The 18118-nt window shown below is 36.7% G+C and overlaps 1 protein-coding gene across 2 annotated transcripts in view; it reads left to right on the top strand.

Annotated features, from left to right (window-relative positions):
* The window catches only part of UTRN (utrophin), a 305876-nt gene that overhangs the window by 85796 nt on the left and 201962 nt on the right, over positions 1-18118 (top strand). For both annotated transcript variants that reach the window (XM_077782132.1, XM_077782130.1), the window contains 8 exons: positions 1527-1706; positions 3324-3452; positions 3598-3768; positions 4297-4446; positions 5550-5687; positions 6505-6657; positions 12951-13142; positions 14942-15114. In XM_077782132.1, the coding sequence (XP_077638258.1) occupies positions 1527-1706; positions 3324-3452; positions 3598-3768; positions 4297-4446; positions 5550-5687; positions 6505-6657; positions 12951-13142; positions 14942-15114 (1286 nt within the window). The remainder of the gene's footprint in view (positions 1-1526; positions 1707-3323; positions 3453-3597; positions 3769-4296; positions 4447-5549; positions 5688-6504; positions 6658-12950; positions 13143-14941; positions 15115-18118) is intronic.

Genomic DNA, 18118 nt, shown 5'->3' with positions numbered 1-18118 from the left:
TGAAAGTGCATTGAATGAAAAGTGCATTCAATAAAAAATCGAGTTTGTAACTTTTAATTGAAACAGATTTGTCTTCAAAATTGTGACTTTGCAAAATAAGAGGATTCTATAATTCCTTTTTTTTTTCCACTTACAAATTGAACTTTTAATTGCAACTGGCAAATGTGTTAGTTTCTTCAGAGTAATTATATTTTCTCACACTGTAGAAATTTGGATATTACTAGGAGTTAGCAGTAAGTGTCAGTTGATACAGTTCAGCAGTAATGAAATTTCCAATTTTTGTTTTCTGTCACTTTTTACTTCTGGAATGGGTCTGTCCACAGTCTTAAATCTTGAAAGCTCAGCAAACTCAAACTCGTCTAATGTAACCTGTTCTCAGGCATTTCAATCAGTATTAGCAATTATTAGTGTTAGGGTTTTGCTGTGGCAGTATCCCCAAGATTTGTCTCCAAACAAAGTTTTGAATCCTTATTGGAAGTATGCCATATATTTGTAAGCCATGTAAATAATGACTCTTATGCTGCACCATCAGGAGGACAAGTCCTATATGTTGCATACAAAGTTATCCTTTCTGTTTTCGAGTTTTCTAGAGGCAATTTTAAAATGTAGTAACTTGAGGATTTGTTTCTGTTTCTATAATAATAAGCCATGGTAAAATAATAAGTTACTTGCTTCACAGATAGTATGTTCAAGGAGCTCCAGACACTGGCTATGATTAAGTGCATTCTTCACCACACCGTACACTGACATCAAAGAACTTTCTAAGTAGGCAGGTATCATCAATAATAATTGGTAATCTTGTATGGCAAGAGGTCTGTTTTCCACATGGAAACTGTGTGCTGATATTCAAGAGATGACATAGTGCTTAATTTGCATGTCAGTATGCATATTTTCAAAAAAGGTGTGTTTTTTTAGGTTAAAAAACTATTTAAAAGCAGAGATTACTTGGAAAAAAGGGTTGAGCTAAAGATACATATATTAACATTTCTGCATATAGATAATATAACAATAGGGAGTCTGTATTATGTAGGCACTGAATTGAACATCTGCTGTAATGAGTTGTGATGGTTCTCAAAAAAAATATTTAGCATTTGCCTACCATGTTTCTCATGGTTGCCAGCTGTAAAAGTACTTTAATTGGAAAAGATACAGAGGAATCCTGAGTGTCTCTTGAAATTTGTGTTTTGTGCTTCACAATACAGAAAAAAGGATTTTAAAAATGGACCTGCAATGTAGTGTGATGCATTTGCTTTACCTACATAATAAAAAGAAATGGTGAAGATGATCTAAGACAACAAACCAAAAGAGTGCCTAAATTGTTCAGGACACTTACATGCATTGTGCTCTCACTCTTAAAAAATGAGATCACCATCTACAGAGTGACTGTAAACAGAAGGCAATTACACTTGGTGTAATTCTTTCCACAAGTGAAGATCATCTACCATGTATTTGTTTCCTGTGGAGGTAAAAATCTGCCTCCCCTTTGTTTGGGACCATTACAGTTTTAATGGCTGAACTTGTTTCAGAATGTGCTGAGAGAGCTGGAGAGGAGGAAGGCTGATCTGAAGAGCATCACAGAAAGTTGCACTGCACTCCAGTCTCTGGTGGAAGGGAGTGAGACTGTCCTGGAGGAGAAGCTGTGCGTCCTTAATGCTGGCTGGAGCAGAGTTCGAACCTGGACTGAGGACTGGTGTGACACCTTGTTGGTAAGTTGCATGCATGAGAAATATTCAGGGTAGCTCTGTTTCTACCTCTTTGGAGTGGTTTGTGTTTTCACTTGACTCACTTTACTGTAAAGTGAAGCTTCCATGATGCCTCATGGACTTAAAAGAATGTGGAATGGATATCTGTTTATGCTGTAGATGGAGAGGTAAGTAATGAGGAATATGGAAAACTGGGCTGCTACATGTGCTGCTCTTTATTCAGCCTAAATATTCAGTCTCTGTGCCAGCTCCAACATGAACAGTGGGTTTGTACTGATAAATTTCCTTGAGACCTGGATGATGGCCATTTAATGGACAATGGGTAACTACTTAGTGGTGTTCAGCAAAGCATGTGTGACTGTGTTAGCTTATTGCTTTTTTAGACACACCATAACTGCAAGTGTTCGAGTATGGCAACAGCGTCTATTTGGATGATTAAATGAAAGCCCAAGCATATTAATACACCTAAATGGACATGAAGCAGTCTACAACTGATACTAGTATCAGACTGTTGCTTTTATATGAATAAGATTTTTTTGGTGTTGTTTAGCTAGTTATGACAATCAACCCGTATCAAGGACTTTTTAAAGGTGGAAGTTGTGGGAAATTTACTGTATGCATGGATGGTGAGGCCTGTGCCTCCTGTCCAGTGCCTGTTGCAGGTGATAGTGTTGATTTTGTAATCCAATTCCATGTTAGGAGTTGTCAGGTAGTTTACCTTTACATGTAAATGCTGTAAGGATGATCCATAACTAAATACTTCTAGATTATGTTCATATCTGGTGACAAGTATTGTCTATGCTCTCTATATCAACATCAAGAAACTTATAGCTCCATGTAGCAAAAGAACAATTTAACCTTACAAAGTACAATCATAGGCCTTCTCTCTTTTCTCTCCTCCCTTTGTTTTGTTATTCTAAAAGAGGAAATCTTGTCTAGCTTTTTGTTTTGGTGAAAGGCTTAAACAGATTGCTACTTCTCTGAATCTGACACAAAATAAAATTACATCTGTCTGGAGCGCCTAATATTACAATTTCTGACTGCATGTGAAAGCAGGCCTAATTAACATGTCTACAATTTTGTTACTTTTCTTAAGAGGAAGGAATATTTTAATGTAAGCAGTAAAATATCAGAACTTGATTGCTATAATTTGTAAGTTTGGCATAATCCCTTTCCAATTAAAAAATCCCCAAGAACCACACATGGTGCATACTGTTGTACCTGCTAGTACTGATAGAAAAAATTGTGGAGTTTTTGGTTGACTGAGATATTTTGAACTGGTTGTAGTGTTGTAATACATTGTCTATCTTTAATTGTACAAACTATCACAGCTACTTCTATTTCCCTTTCTGTGAATTGGAAATTATATTATCAAAGAGTCTAGAATGAAATTTGAATTTTTGTAAATACTGTTGAAGATGAAAGGTATGATCTAATTTTCAGTGTTTTGTTCCAAAGTGTGTCCATGACACTATTTTATCAATCTGCTTTCTACTCATAAAATTTTGGCTGGGTTGATTTATTTGATGTTTTTTTCTGAGTTTGTGGGGTTTTTGTTGTTGGGATTTTTTGGTGGGTTTTTTAGAAGTTTCTCATACATTTTTTTTCATCTTTTTCCAGAATCATCAGGGCCAGCTGGAAATTTTTGATGAAAATGTTGCCCACATAAGTACTTGGTTGTATCAGGCTGAAGCCTTACTGGATGAAATTGAGAAGAAGTCAGCTAGCCAAAAGGAGGAAACTGTGAAGGTAGGAAATGTTGTGTCATCTGTCAAAATATTAGTGGTCAACTCATGGATTCTGAATGATGTCAAATTTGCTTCACTTTGCTTATTTTTAGATGTCTCTTTCCTTGCCTAGGAGATGACCATTTTCATTTTCTTTCACTTTTTAGCGTCTAACATCTGAACTTGATGATGTCAGTCTCCGAGTGGATAATGTCCGTGACCAGGCTGTCATCTTAATGAGCAGTCGGGGCGTGTCGTGCCGGGAACTTGTTGAACCTAAACTGGCAGAACTCAACCGTAATTTTGAGAAGGTCTCTCAGCACATCAAAAGTGCCAAGGTGAGGATGAACGAGCCCCAGAACTTGCCTGGGAGGTCTGTGCCAAGAAGATGGCAACTGGCTGTAGTGGAGGTCATTGTTTAATTAGAACAGCACTTTGCTGCTTTTGAGTTCTCTTTTAAGTGTAGGTATTTATACATGAAAAACAGATTAATTTTTAGACCAGCTGTCTTTTTTACCTGAGTAGCAGGTGATGACTTGTGTTTCATAGGAAAATTTACAAACAACTGTTCAGAAAATTGTATATATTGCAGTACATATTTTGAGCTACAAAACAATACCATAAGCTAATGTGATGAGATTTTTCATTTATTTTGAGGACAAAATACTCAGATTGAAGTTTGAACATAGAAACTTGGTAATAACTACTGAGTGTGTTCAAGTTATCTCTCAGATCATATAACTCTTGAAAGTTTTGATTTATACTGATATCTAATGGTCATGTACTGATATACCTGTTCATGTGGGATTGTATGGAACAGTTCAGACTAAATGTTCAGCTTTTTCAGGTTTTATTTTGCTTTGCAGATGCTTGTTGGACAAGAACGACTTCCTGTCATGTCAGAGTCCCGTGAAGCTAGAGTGGCTTTTCTAGACCTGGACAAATTTGAGAGTGACATACAGAATATGTTAAAAGTAGTGGAAAAGCATCTGGAGTTGAGTGGGGAAGATGAGAAGGTTTGTGAGCAATGGAACAATTAAAAAAAATTTAAAAACTTCCTATTTTGGCCCCATGTTGCATTGCTCCAGACTTTGAGGGGGAATTCTGATGGAATGTCTTAAGGGTAGAAAAGGAAGGAAACTATTAAGTTATTGGATACCCTGCACAATTTTCCAATACTTTTCCCATAGCTTTTGCCTCTTGGCTGCTGGCCTGAGTGCAACTAATCATATTTGAGTTTGTATTTTCATCACAATTTTATAGAATACAAGTAGTGAACTGTGATTTTTGTTCATCTATCTTCTATCTCCTACTCAAGTAGCTCTCTGTAAGAAATTCCTCCTGTATTTGAATGATGTTTGAATAAGGTTCAAATTTAAACTGGTATGATAAAATGAATCACAGTGCATAGGTGAGGTCAGAGGATGATTGAGGTAAGGTGCAAGTAAGAGTCTTGTAATATTGCTCTATCTTGAAAGTCCAAATAAAAGCTTTGAACAAAACTTATCTTCTAGATTCTTAACTAGACTCTGCTACTCACCCATATAAACCAAATAGTTTTGTTAGCATCTTGTCCGCTATGGCCTTGTTGCCTACTAAGTCAGGTAAATTTCTGCCAGGCCACTCTATCTGCCTTCCTTTTAAGCAGCTCAAATGATATAAAATAAGCTGGAAAGCTGGACATAAGTCTGGAAAATGCCATGTATATTACAGAACACAAATTTTAAACTATTTCTATAGAAGAGCCCATTGCAATAGAATATAGCTTTCCTTTTATACTGTTTTTATATTTATTGAATTTTTATTTTTGTCCTGTTCTACTCGGAGCTTGCTTATTATTGTCAAGGAATGTCTAGAATAGAAATGGAGCTAAAGTCATAATACCCTATTGATGTGAATGCGTACTGCTGGCTCATTAAACTTCTTTCAGTACATCTATAAAGTTTATGGAAAGTTGGATTTTATGATTTTATAGTTGTTGAGGAGAATCTCTGCTTAAATTTGTTTGGCTCTCATTTGGATGATAAGACAAAAGCTTGGTACAATTACTGTTAATATCTGAGCAGTTAATGTTTCTAAAATTAATTTCTGTAGATAATAGAGATTTGTGTAATTTTAGCTGGATCAACAAAGAGCTCAGATTGAAGAAGTTTTACAGAAAGGAGGACAGATGCTCCAGCAGCCTATGGAGGACCATAGGAGAGAGAAAATCCGCCTACAGTTGTTGCTTCTGCAGAAAAAGTACAACAGTTTGCAGGTACAGTTATGGTAGTTACTACAGCTCATTTATCAATTTTCCCTTTGGTATCCCATTTACAACCATAGTTTATAACTTAAGACTCTTTCAACATATGTGATTCTCTGGGGAAGAGTTAAGTGTACGTGCACACAACCTGAGTCTCTGAATGTTTGCAATTCCAAAATATTAATTTTCCCATTTCTGGGTTTTGGGGGAGTGGTTTTGATTATTAAAGTCCTTTTCACAGCATCACAGAAGGCCACCCTATGTATTGATCCAGACAGGTGGGTACATAGAATTGGGCATTTGCTTCACCTGTTTTTGCTGGCCTTTGAACAGAGGTTTATCTCCACCACCAGGCTGTGTGAAGAGTGACTGCGTATACACATGTGCACAAACATACCAACCTCTCAGCATAAGCCTTTTGTGTGACTGAGCCTGCTCCCAAATTCCTCTTCCTTCCTATCGAGGGTATTAGCAGTAATTGCAGACTGCTGCATGTTGTGGTGCTTGCATACACATGCTGTGTTAAAAATGGCTTTGTGTAGAGCAAAAATGCTCCTTTTAGCTCATCTGTTTGAATCATGCTAGAGTAGGCAAGCTGAGGTGTAGTTCAAAGAGGCAGGGCAAGACTGTCAGGCAGGCTTTCATTACATGTCTATGCAGATAAAGAGAATATAGCTATTACAAAAATAAATTAATAGTATTGCAAATTTTGGAATTTGCTCCTTCAAATGAATCCCTCAAGTACTGTTGTTTTTCAAATAAATAAGACCTATTCTGTTCACTACTTCCCTCTTTTTACACCATATTTTCCTAATACAATGGATTGTAGGAGTGCAGGTCATTTCAAAGGAGGCAGGTGGTGGAACTCTCTCCAGTGTTTTCCCAGTATAAGAAGGAACATGATAGTCTAATGAAGTGGCTGAATGAGGCTGAGGACCGTCTGTCAGGGCTGCAAGGTGTGGAGGATGAACAAAAACTACAGGTAAATGAGGCTTCTGTTTCTTAGAGCAAAGAGTTAATGGTGTGTATGAACTTTGGAGATTCATACACTGGAGTTTAATCTAGTCTAGTGATCTTCTTTGGATGCCTCTGTGGAAAGAAGTGTTTCAAAATGACAGCATTCATTTTTTTATTAGGAAATTATCAACATGTGCTATTTTGGGATGTCTATGTGGTCATCATAGGTTCAAAAGATCTCATCCTTCAGACCCAAATCTTAGACTGTTATCTGGACAGTGAGCCTGATTCAGGAAAGTTTGTCTTGCCAGTCCTGATTCATGAGGATTACACTTAACCCTTTTTAAAAACTCTTAACTCAAACAGCCAGATTTAATATCTGTTTGGTGCAGGTATGATTAAAGCCTTGTTTGAGGCTTAAATTCAGTGCCTCTGCGTCCTGTGGTCAGGGTATTGTAACTACTCTGCTGTCCTTTCCTGCTTCAAGTGCTTAGAGAGTGATAACTGCCCTCATGTAATGGATATTACTGTACACAATGAATATTAATAAAACAGACAAAGGTTGTGGTATTTCTGATAATGTGTGTTGGGTCTTGACAAACAATTTTGCAACCGATATGATGCCAGAGTCTGATAAAACTGACTGCCCATAAAGTTGTATGTTTTAATTGTTGAGGATACAGATATTTTTTGATTACTTTTATTGTGGCTTTGTGGATATTTTTTGGTGGTGTTTTTTAAATCTTTTATTTCTCCCCTCCATCTTTAAAAACACTTATTTTTGTGGAAATTACATTAATTAATATTTTAGGCAATAACAGTGAAGAACCTTGTGAAACAGTAAATAATGTCTTGAACAAGCTTGAGGGCTGGGTCATCTGTCAAGGAATTTTCAATTTCTGCATATAAGGGTTTGTAATTAACATCTATAAATCTTTTTGACTGCTTTGTAACTTTTTAACCCAGTACCAATAAATCTGGAAGCAGGGGTAACATGCTCTGGCTCCCTGTGAGACTCACACCACAAAATCACGATGTGGTGCTCTTTGTTCACAGCTAGTGCTGTGTGGCTTCAGCTGCAGGTGATAGATGTCTGCTGCCCTTTGTAACACAGGCCATTCAACATCAACTTTAGGATCTGCTGCTCTTTAGAAAGACTGTTTCACATTATAAGGCTCACATGAAGAGCTGGGCAGCAAAGAGGGCCCAGGGTCTGTAGAACAGTCTGACATCTGACTGCTCTGTTGGGTCTCCAGCAGTCTCTTCTGGTGACATAAGCCTGGGGACCTGACTGATGCCATGGAATTTTTTTTTAAGGGAATGGGGATCCATGTGTATTTAATGTAAAACAGCATCATTCAGCTTTTCTGTTTGACGATCAGATGCATTGAATCAATCAATTACTGGACAGAAATGGAAAAATGGTGCACCTGCATGGCTCTTTGCTAATGGGGGCAGTCCAGACATGCCTCAGACGGATCCTCCCTGTCACCATTAGTCCTGCTGCAGCTTGACTGATCGTCTCTAAGGAAGATACTGTAAAGGCCATTTCTTAAAGGGATAAACTACAGCTAATCCCTGCGACTGCTAGATCAATTCCTGGATAAGTGAATCTGGTTGCTGAATGCAGAATGTCATGTCAATATGGATTACCGTAGCAATTACAATAGACTGTTGATGGAGAAACATTATCCTTGCTCAGGTCAGCTAGATCATCAGAAAAAGACCACAGAAGTTTTCATTACTGGTGTGAAACTTGAAAATTCAAACTGCTGCTTTTACTTCCTGGGCATTTCTGATATTTGAGTGCTAAGGCAGCTTGTTTCAAGTGGCCTTATTTTACTTTTATGGCTCTACTAATCATTCTTGAACACTGAAAATGGTGTGAGACCATAACGTTGCTAAAGGGAGAAATGGTCTTCCATAATATCATCATTTTAGATAATCACTGTTGCTCCAGAATTTTCTTGAAGCCACCAGACTTGAAAATTGCAGTGCTTGCTGCTCATTGCAGCCTAGGACTGAGAAGTGCTAAATGAATTCTTGACCTGCTGGTGTGCAGGTGGCTTAAGCACTCACCTTGATGTAAGGAAGCTGTAGTGAGAGAAGGACAAACTGCTGTTTGATGTGAGCAAAACAGGGAGGGAAAGAAAGATTTCAGCTGCTGAGCTGGGGAGTAGACTTCAATTGAGCTTTTATGAAATACATTATTTATGCTTTTGTAAGCAAGTGTGGAAAAGAGGACTTATTTATGGTGCTTGAAGCTCATATCTATATATTGATTTGCTGGAAGTACCTGGATCTTAAATATTCCTCATTATTTATGCTTCTAGGGATTATGGAGTTAAAATATCTTTGAAATATTGGTAATCCTTCTGCATTGTAGGTACTTTTGAGTAAGCCTTGTTTTGCCACAGATCCATTAGCAAGAAAATCCTGCACTGGAAGTCTGCATTTCCTAGAGGTCCTTCTGTTCTAACAGTGCTTTAGTATTTATTTAAATTGGACTATCTGCCATTGTTCAAAATGAGGGAAAGAAAAGAATTAAACCTTAAATTGCAGAGGTAATTCATTACCTAAATTCCTGAGAGGTTTTTCCAGGTTTTACGAAATTGTTTTGAAGTAAAAATGGTAATTTTTCAGATGGTGAATATTGGTAATTTTGCAATTACAGTGAATATGCAGTTGAAGGCACAGTGCATTTTTTCCCATAAACCAAAGCAGACATTGTCTTGAAGGCTCTTTAAGTATTATTTCTGTCATGAAGAAAATATGCTTTTCCTTTTTATAGGAAAGGTTCTGGATTACTTAAATATGAATAATTGTTTGCGGACTGCATTAATTAAATAGACATGAGCTTTGGGAAACCTTTTTTTTTTTTTAGAAGACTGTCTCTGAAATATCTTGAGATTTAAAAACTGGCTCATATAGTTAAACATCCAAGGAGGTAAATTATTTAATTTTATGTTAATATCTAGGGCAATAGTTTCCAAAATCCACTTGGAAGCAAGTCAGAAAATCTTATTGAGTCAAATCATTGGTAAATTTTCTTCAAACTATATTTAAGTGTAGAAGGGGAGAGGGGAAAAAAAACCTGAAACTGAATTCTGAATTGTAGGTTAAACTGTATGCTCAGTATAGGAGGAAATATATTTTTATTTAACCTCCAAATTAAAAGCATTTTTAGCTGTTCTTAATGAGTGACCTTATAAAATGTTCAGTAATAACCAAGTCTTCTCTTTTTTCTCCCAATCCTTTGTTTTTGGTAGTATTTAAAGAGAGAGCAAATTTATTAAGCATGTTCCAACACTGAAATTAAAGTAGAAAAGGACTATTGAGTCATCCCATCAGATTTCCTCTTAAATAACCTTACATTAACTTTTTATTTGTATGTGCTTAAGAAAAATTGTGAGAGGACTGAAGCACTGCTCCTGTAAAGACTGAGAAGAGAGGGCTCCAGGGGAATTCATATAGCAGCCTCCCAGTACCTACAGGAAAGCTGGAGGGGACTTTTTACAAAGGCATGGAGGAATAAAACAAGGGACAATGGATTTAATCTGTAAGAGAGTAGGTTTATATTGGAAATTAGGAAGGAATTCTTCACTGTGAGGGTGGTGAGGCACTAGAACAGGCTGTCCATAGAAGCTGTGGATTCCCTATCCCTGGAAGTGTTCTAGTATGGGTTTGATGAGGCTTTGTGCAACATGATGTAGTGGAAGCTTTCCATGCCCATGGCAGGGGGCTTGGAATGAGATGATCTTTAAGGTCCCTTTCCAACCTAAACCATTTGGATTCTGCGAAAAGGTTGCTTACATGAGTTTTTTTTTTTTTTTTCCTTATTTAACTAGAGCCAAGCAACCAAAACCAACTTCTGTGATATTTAGGTATTTATCAGGTAACTGTGAGAGAGCTACATAAAACTCCACTTCTATTTTTAGCATATTATGCTGCATTTTAGAAGCTTCCAGTCTGCAATGCAAAGTAGAAAACAGCTGAACAATTAAAACTCTGCTGTACTGAAGCACTAATGTGTTTATAGCACTTACATATGTTCACCTTTAAGAATGAGGGTTGTGAGAGGAGGAAGCATCATCTCAGTGATGGGAGGCAGCTGGAGGAGATTAGTAAGGAGGAGCAGCAGCTTCAGGAGGAATTCACTGCTTAGCAGAAGAGAGTAATCTGGCCCAGAATTGTGTTACTGGGAAAGCAGAAACTTTCAGAACATGTCAATGTTCGAGTACAGAACAAGTTTGCTGCGTGCCAACACATGATGTTTTAAATCTTGTGCAAGTTTTTTTTTTTTTTTTAATGAGAGACAAAGCAGTGTGTGGGAAGTGGAAACATAGTAAAGCCCAGTGACCTATTCATGCAGGTGAAGTCTTGATTCTGAATCTTGTCGCCTGTGTGAGAATGGGACTTCTGGAATGATTGGGAGTTAGAGAAAACACCTTGTGAAGATTTTGCAGATGGCTCTGCTGTAGAAGGCATCCTGCTGTTTTTTCTTACTGTGAAATGTTTCGTGTTGTTAGGAAAACATACTTTGAGTTGCACAGACCGTCTGATTTCTTAGGAACTGGGACTCTCTCTTTCTACAGGAAATTGTACCACTGTCTAAGCCTTGGGCTTTTGCTCTGAATTTCATTGATGGAAGCCGATAAAATATATTGCAGAGCCTCAAGAAAATGCATTTGGGGAGCATCAGGGACAAAGAGAGTTTGTAGTTAAAGCATGTGGAGTAAGCCTTGTTTTTAACTGTGGTGCTTGCTTGCTGTACTGAATCAAAAGCAGTACTGAGTACTGAGTAGTTTGTGATGCTTTTCTGTAATTCTTATTTTCAATAGACTTATACTGCTATGCTTATGGATGCTATGCATCCTGTTTCTTTGGTGTGCAATGAGTGACTGAGAGCAAATCGTATTTAGTGGTAAAAGTCTTGTGGAAGAAAAGCTGTGTCCCCAGTTTCAGAACAGGACGACTGCTTTACAAAACAATAAAAAACAACAACAAACTAACACAAAACAAAGATGATCCTTGGGATCCTTGGGAACATGTGATCCTTAGTGCATGTGAAGTCCTGAATTTTGAACATGTGAACATATCTTTTCTGCTGCAGTCCTTGCTTCATTTGCACTACATGTGCTGGTAATGTTAGGTTCCCATTAATTTGAGTGACATATTTGAAATTCTCAGGAACATGTGAAGGAGAAAGATACAGACAGGTGTTTGCAAGCCACTTGGTTAGTGGGTCTTTAATATTTTATTGGTTGTCAGCTGTGCTAGAGATTTTCATGTGTGCACCCAGCTCAGACAAATTGCAAAGTAAAATTCACTGGCTGAAATTGCAATGAACATACATTTTTTCTTCACTCTTTAGAGTTTTCTTAGCTGTTAGCAAATCCCACAGTCCTGTGCCTCTATCTTGCTTGATTCGCTTACCAAGTACAACGTGGTAATTTAAAGTTGTTTGATTTCGTCAATATTTGGAAGTGGGCTTTCTTTTATTTAGTAATTTGAAAGAACTAGGCTGTTTTCAGAGATGGTAACGGAATCCTCTTTGACAATAAACATCTTCTGCTAAAAATGTTTTCTGTCAGTCTGCTTCACCTGCCTCTGCTAATTTTTTGCCAGGCATGGCAGAGGGATAGCTTCCTGTAGCAATCTTCCCAATGTTTCAGATCCAGCCACTATTTGTGAGCCAAGAAAAAGCTGCATTAAATTACTGTTCTTACTCTCTTATCTACTAACTTGGCTAGATTGCCTAGCCTCGCAGCCAGAGCAGAAAACAATTGGCAAGCTCTGGAGGCGTTACTGTCTTATTGCTGCAAAATATTGGAGTACTGGTGGAGCACTAATTTATTTTTTAAAAATGGTTAGAAAATGTGGGTGAGGGTGGGGATGCTTATTGAAAAGAATGTAGATGGGGAATAAGTGTTTCAGTGAATTGGTGTCTTGGTGATGAAGGAAACAGAGTAGCTTGTAACACCAGATACAGGCTCAGTCAAGAAGTGTTATTTCTGGAAATGGTAAGGATCAAGTTAAGACACACTTAGAGTGGTACCCTTCCCATTGTTTGGAGTTTTAATCAAGAATATTACGGAGTAATTTTGAGGCATGATATCAACTGTTTTCTAACTTTTAAAATAAATAAACAGTCCTGTGCAGGACTCGCAGCTATCTGAAATAATATAATCTTGCTAGAAAAGCCTTTGTTTTCTCTTCTAATGTACAAAAATAATTATTGTGAGTATAGTTTATTGATTTAGGATTTTTTTCATAAAATTGTTGTTTTAAATATAAAATTAATTTTCATGTTTTTAGGCAATCCCTGTCCAGCAGAGGTTAAAAGGCCAATTTGCTACAGGAGTTAGGACCTTGCCTTTCTCAGCTGAGTACTTGGTTGAAATCAACAAAGTTTTGCTGGCCATGGCTGATGTTGAACTGCTGCTGAATGCACCAGAGCTGAATACTGGCATCTATGAGGATTTTTCAGCTCAGGAAGATGCACTGAAGGTACTGCCTAAGCATTATATTCTGAGTGGAGAAGGGAAGCAGCAGAAGAAAGTCCACCACCTTTACAACTCTATTGCTACATTTATGATTTTGCTTGGTATATACAGGATCAATATGCACTGGAAACTAAAAAATGACAGTTCTGTTGGCTAATTTTTTTCTATGCATAATCTGGATACAACATGAAAACTGGGTGGGAGGTTGAGGGAGAAAGATTTAATTTGTTGTGGACACCTGTATTTTTCTCATCATACTCTACATAACACTTAGAGAAATGCTAAAGCAAATCTCCTTACATTCCTGCTTGATAGCCTTAATACAGCTGCTGTTCTTAGGTCATGTGAAAACAATTGCTCAAACAGGACCAGGAGAAAGGGTGATTCTTGACTTTTTATGAAGCTGTGTGTGAGGCCACAAGACGATGGTACCTGTTCTGATGAACAAAACAGCAATATTTTTTCAGCTTTAAGCTCCCCTTCTTATTGTCAGCCAGTGGATTTACCTGTGTGATTAGTAGTGAGGAAATAGTTGAGGACCTCACCTATTTCAAAAGGAGATGAAGAAATTATGCTTGAAAATACTGAATCCTGCTGTCAAATATGAGCTGAGTATGGAGAAATCTGAGCCCTGGTTAATTCTTAGCATACAAAAGAGTGTGAAACAGATTCCCTCAGAAACCATCCATTGGAGTTGGGAATTACACATGGCATGGTGCAATGTAGATGTACCTCTCTGGACTGGGAATCACAGTGGGGTCCATGTGTCATATCTGAGGTGTAGTTGGGCTCTGCATCTCACAGAGAGCTAGATTAGCTGTTTCTGCAGCTGTTATGTAGGTCCTTTAAAAGCTTTTCAGAATTCCAGTCCATTTTTCTGATATGCTTTTCTTTCTCCTGTGTACATGCTTCCATTTCTCATGTTTTGGTTTTTTTGTATATTTTATAAAAACAGAAATGGGGATGGTGCCAGCTTTTGGTAAAGGAGACAGCCTTTCTTTTGTTGATGAAATTCTTACCCCTGCTTACTCTGTTTCTGTGGTGCCTTGAGTGCAGTTAGGTGTGGCTATGTTAATGCAGGTTTAAAATACTTAATTTTAGTGCAGGTGTCTCATCTAATTTTGAAGTTTTGGTATAGTCTAAGGATGTTTTCAGAAAAAGCAAATAGCAGAGCATAGAATTTTTACAAGTATTACTGTTTTAAATTCAAAAAGATAAGTAAATTCCACTGTCTGCATGGACTGTTTGTCTTCTGAATACCAAGGCAGTCTTACAACAGTATTTGGTTTAAAGTAATTTTCACATCATAGTTCAGTGGTATTTAAAATTGATTACTTTAACTTTGTAATTTAAATCTAAAGCCTTTATGCAGCCTTATTCTTTTGGAGTTCTCTGCATATAGGAGTTTACATGTAGCATGATGAAGTTGCATGTTGTGGTCCATTTTGTATATGAGGAAAGAGTATACGTAGTGACATGGGCAGATTTGTTTAATAGTGAAGACACTGTTGTTTTGAGAAGTATGATGTGTTCTTTACCTTAGGAACAAATTAGATATATATGAATTATTACATCCTTTTCATAGATCCTGAAAAGAATACATGTTTAAAGGGTAAGATGAACTATTCAGCTCAGTTGCTAAAACCGATTTAAATTGTAAACTGCTGATACTGGTGGTCATGGTCTTACTGTAGATGCTAATTTTTGGAAAAGAATTTTGAAAATATTTTATTTTGGTATTTTTCTTTTATTTCCTGCTAGTGTTGACTTTACTAATGGCTTGTGCCATTACTGTACTTGCAGAACATAAAAGATATTTTGGATAAACTTGGGGATCAAATTGCAGTAATCCATGAAAAGCAACCTGATGTTATATTGGAAGCATCTGGACCTGAGGCAATACAAATAGGAGATGCACTAACACAGCTGAATGCAGAATGGGACAGAATTAATAGAATGTACAATGATCGAAAGTGGTAAGTCAAGCATGATTGGTCTCTGTGGCCATGTGGTAAATACTTTATGTGCATGTTTATATAAGTGTTTTTCAAATGGACCTTAATGATGAAGTTGACTTTGGGTGTTATCAGCTTCTATTTATTGGTATTATAAAATAATTTCCAGAATTATTAAATGTTGAAACTGTTAAAATGGAAATTAGTTCGGTTGCTTTTATGAAGCTCATTGTTTCTAGTTTATGAAACAGAAGGTTTTGCTTATAGAACATAAAATTTTGGTTTTGTAAAGGCATCACAAAGCAAACTTCTGGAAAAATAATGTTGAGTAGGACATCTTTTAATTAAGAATTCAAGGTTGATTTTTTGCTTTTTGAAGGAAGGATGCAGTTTGAAAGAATGGGGTCTTTAAAATATAGCTCCTATGACAGTTGTCAATAATATTTGTTGTAAGTACTTGAAGATAAGAGACAACCTGATTAGAAAATTTTGAGGTTAGGAAACCAAGAGAATACTAAAATAAGTGTTTAAGAAATAGACGTTTCTAATTTCCCTGCCACTTGGGTAAAAAGTTTGATTTCTCTCCACCCCTTACAGAAGACACATTAAACTTTTTTACATTATCTGAATCAGTTTTAAATTTTTCAAATCAACTCAATGCCACTTAGGCATTCTTGGGAAAGTGTATTAGAGGAGTATTTTAATTTGGAATTTGTAAATGTGTCAAAGTACGTGTTCAGAAAGTTACCACTAAGCTGAAGGCGCTCACACTGCAAACAGCATTGCATACTGAGATTGCTGCTATGCAAAAAAACCCTTAATAACTGAAATTTATTCTATGAAATTTTTAATTAAATGCAAAGGCTTATACTGTAGTTCATTTGTTTTATGGTATTTCCTTTTTAATGATGATGTAAGGTAATGGATGTTGCAGAAGTTTTGTAGAGCATAAGGTATGCCTAACCACGTTTACTTGCTTTGAAGCACCAGAAATCTGATTTCAAAACCATTTGGTAGTGTATTTTTAAGAGATGTTTTGAGGAAGAGTGTGTATTACATAAGCAGATGTTTCCAGCTCTTTCTCAGAGCACTGATAAATGTGTAGGGATATAAAAATCAGTTGGTGGTATCATCTAAATAGAGACTTCCAGAAACTCTAGGCCCCTGAATGAGTGAAGGATCAAGATTTCTAATAACTCAGCAGGCAATGTTGTTTCACTGTGGGTTCTTAAATTAGAAAACAGTGATGCCAGCTATGTAGAACTTTCTGTGCTCTTGCTTGAATGCTCGTGGTCACCTGCTGAATTCGGAGACAGTTCCCAAATCTGGTGCCCACCCATATTTATATGCCTATAGCTATTTTATTGTCCTCATATATACTGTATACTTTAAGCTAGTTATGCCTCTTTTTCCACTCATAACTTACTTGAAAAGCTTTAAGTAATGGTAATGTTTCCTGAGTACAGTTGCATTTACTACTCAGATTTGCTTTGATTAAGTAGCCAGGGCTAACCAGAAACCTAGTCTTCTTATTGGAAAAGGTAAGTGAAGTTCAAAGAGTAAGTTCAATGTTTATGAAGAAGTGGCAAAATGCAACAGATTGCCTCTTCAGTCACTTTGCTGATACAAATTAATCTTGACCTTCATAAAGTTTGTAAAGCTCTCCATATTAATGAGAATAACATTGGGCTTCATTTTCATACAGAAAGGCACTACTGGACTACTAATTTAGATAAATTATATGTAGCTTCTTGAATGTATAAAATGCTGCAATTTTAGTAGAAGCATGGTCTTTGATCACTGAAGACATTATTAATTGCAATATTAAAATGGCATTAGTGTTTTTAATTCCTTTCTGTTACAAAGAAGAATTCTTAGTCAAGTTTAATCTTGCTTTTCCCAGTGTTGCACTAAGTATAAGCTGGATGACTATCTCCTTAATAATCTTGGGCTTTTTTCTATTTCTGGAGTGGGTGGAAATTTTGACAAAATTAGAAGAAGCAGCATCTGAAGCCTCTGGCAAAAGATTGATTTAGTTTTCAGAGGTAGTAAAGATTTTGTGATTGAATGTCATCTAAGTAGTTAAACCTTTGGTAAATGCGCTGATGAAGCCAAGCACGAGTTTAATTCTTCTTTACTTAGCAAAGCTTCCAAGTAGTCAACTAAATCCAGCTGACTACACTTGCATTTGAACATGTGTAGAGTAAAATGTGTGTATTTTGTATGTATATATAGACTTAATGCTTTGAATTGTTTATAACTGTGCTGGTTTGCCAGGTCTGCGGCTTTTGCTGTGGGTTTTCTCCCAGTGCTAAGAATGTTGATGACTTGGGAATGAGATGTGGTTTGGAAACAGTGGATTCCTGCAGAGGAGGCAAATGATAGCCAAGTTTTGGTGCAGTAGTCACAGGAATTTGGTACTTTTAGCTTTCAGATGAGGTAGTCTGTAGGGAAACAGCAGCACATGCATCTGACTCAAAACTGGAGTGAAACTTGGCTCATTGCTCAAAATACTGATAGACCTGCAGTATCACAACAGAAATAGCACAAGTTAAAACTTTGTATCTCAGTGTTCTCTGAAGGCTTAAAAGTCTGTATTCTGAAAAAGTTATGTGGCCAAAACTCCCTCAAAAACTGTAATTTTTAGGAAACCTATAAAACCTTCTTTTAATCTGCTTTAAGTGCTTAGAATGCATCTTCTCATTAAATGTGGAATGAGTTATTGTCATGAGACAATATGCTTAGACTGAAACGTATGTGAGAAATAAAGGGACACTGAGATTTGGGGTCAGTGTACAGCTTGGTCTAGGGTATATGTTGAAACTGAAATGGTAGAACCTAGGAGATTAGGTTAGAAAAATTAAAGTGGAGATTATTAAGACTTCTTTAAGTCTTAAATTTGTAAGACTTCTTTTAAGACATGTTAACTGGCTAATAATAATAACAAAAACAAGCCATGTTTATATCAAGAAATATGGATCTTTTGTAAAATGAGATTTAATTTTGATGAAATTAATCTCACTAA

Source organism: Lonchura striata, chromosome 3, assembly GCF_046129695.1.
Source record: "Lonchura striata isolate bLonStr1 chromosome 3, bLonStr1.mat, whole genome shotgun sequence".
In the NCBI taxonomy this organism is placed as follows: Eukaryota; Metazoa; Chordata; class Aves; order Passeriformes; family Estrildidae; genus Lonchura; species Lonchura striata.
The sequence above is the reverse complement of the archived record's forward strand: the minus strand, read 5'-3'. Positions and strand labels throughout refer to the sequence as shown.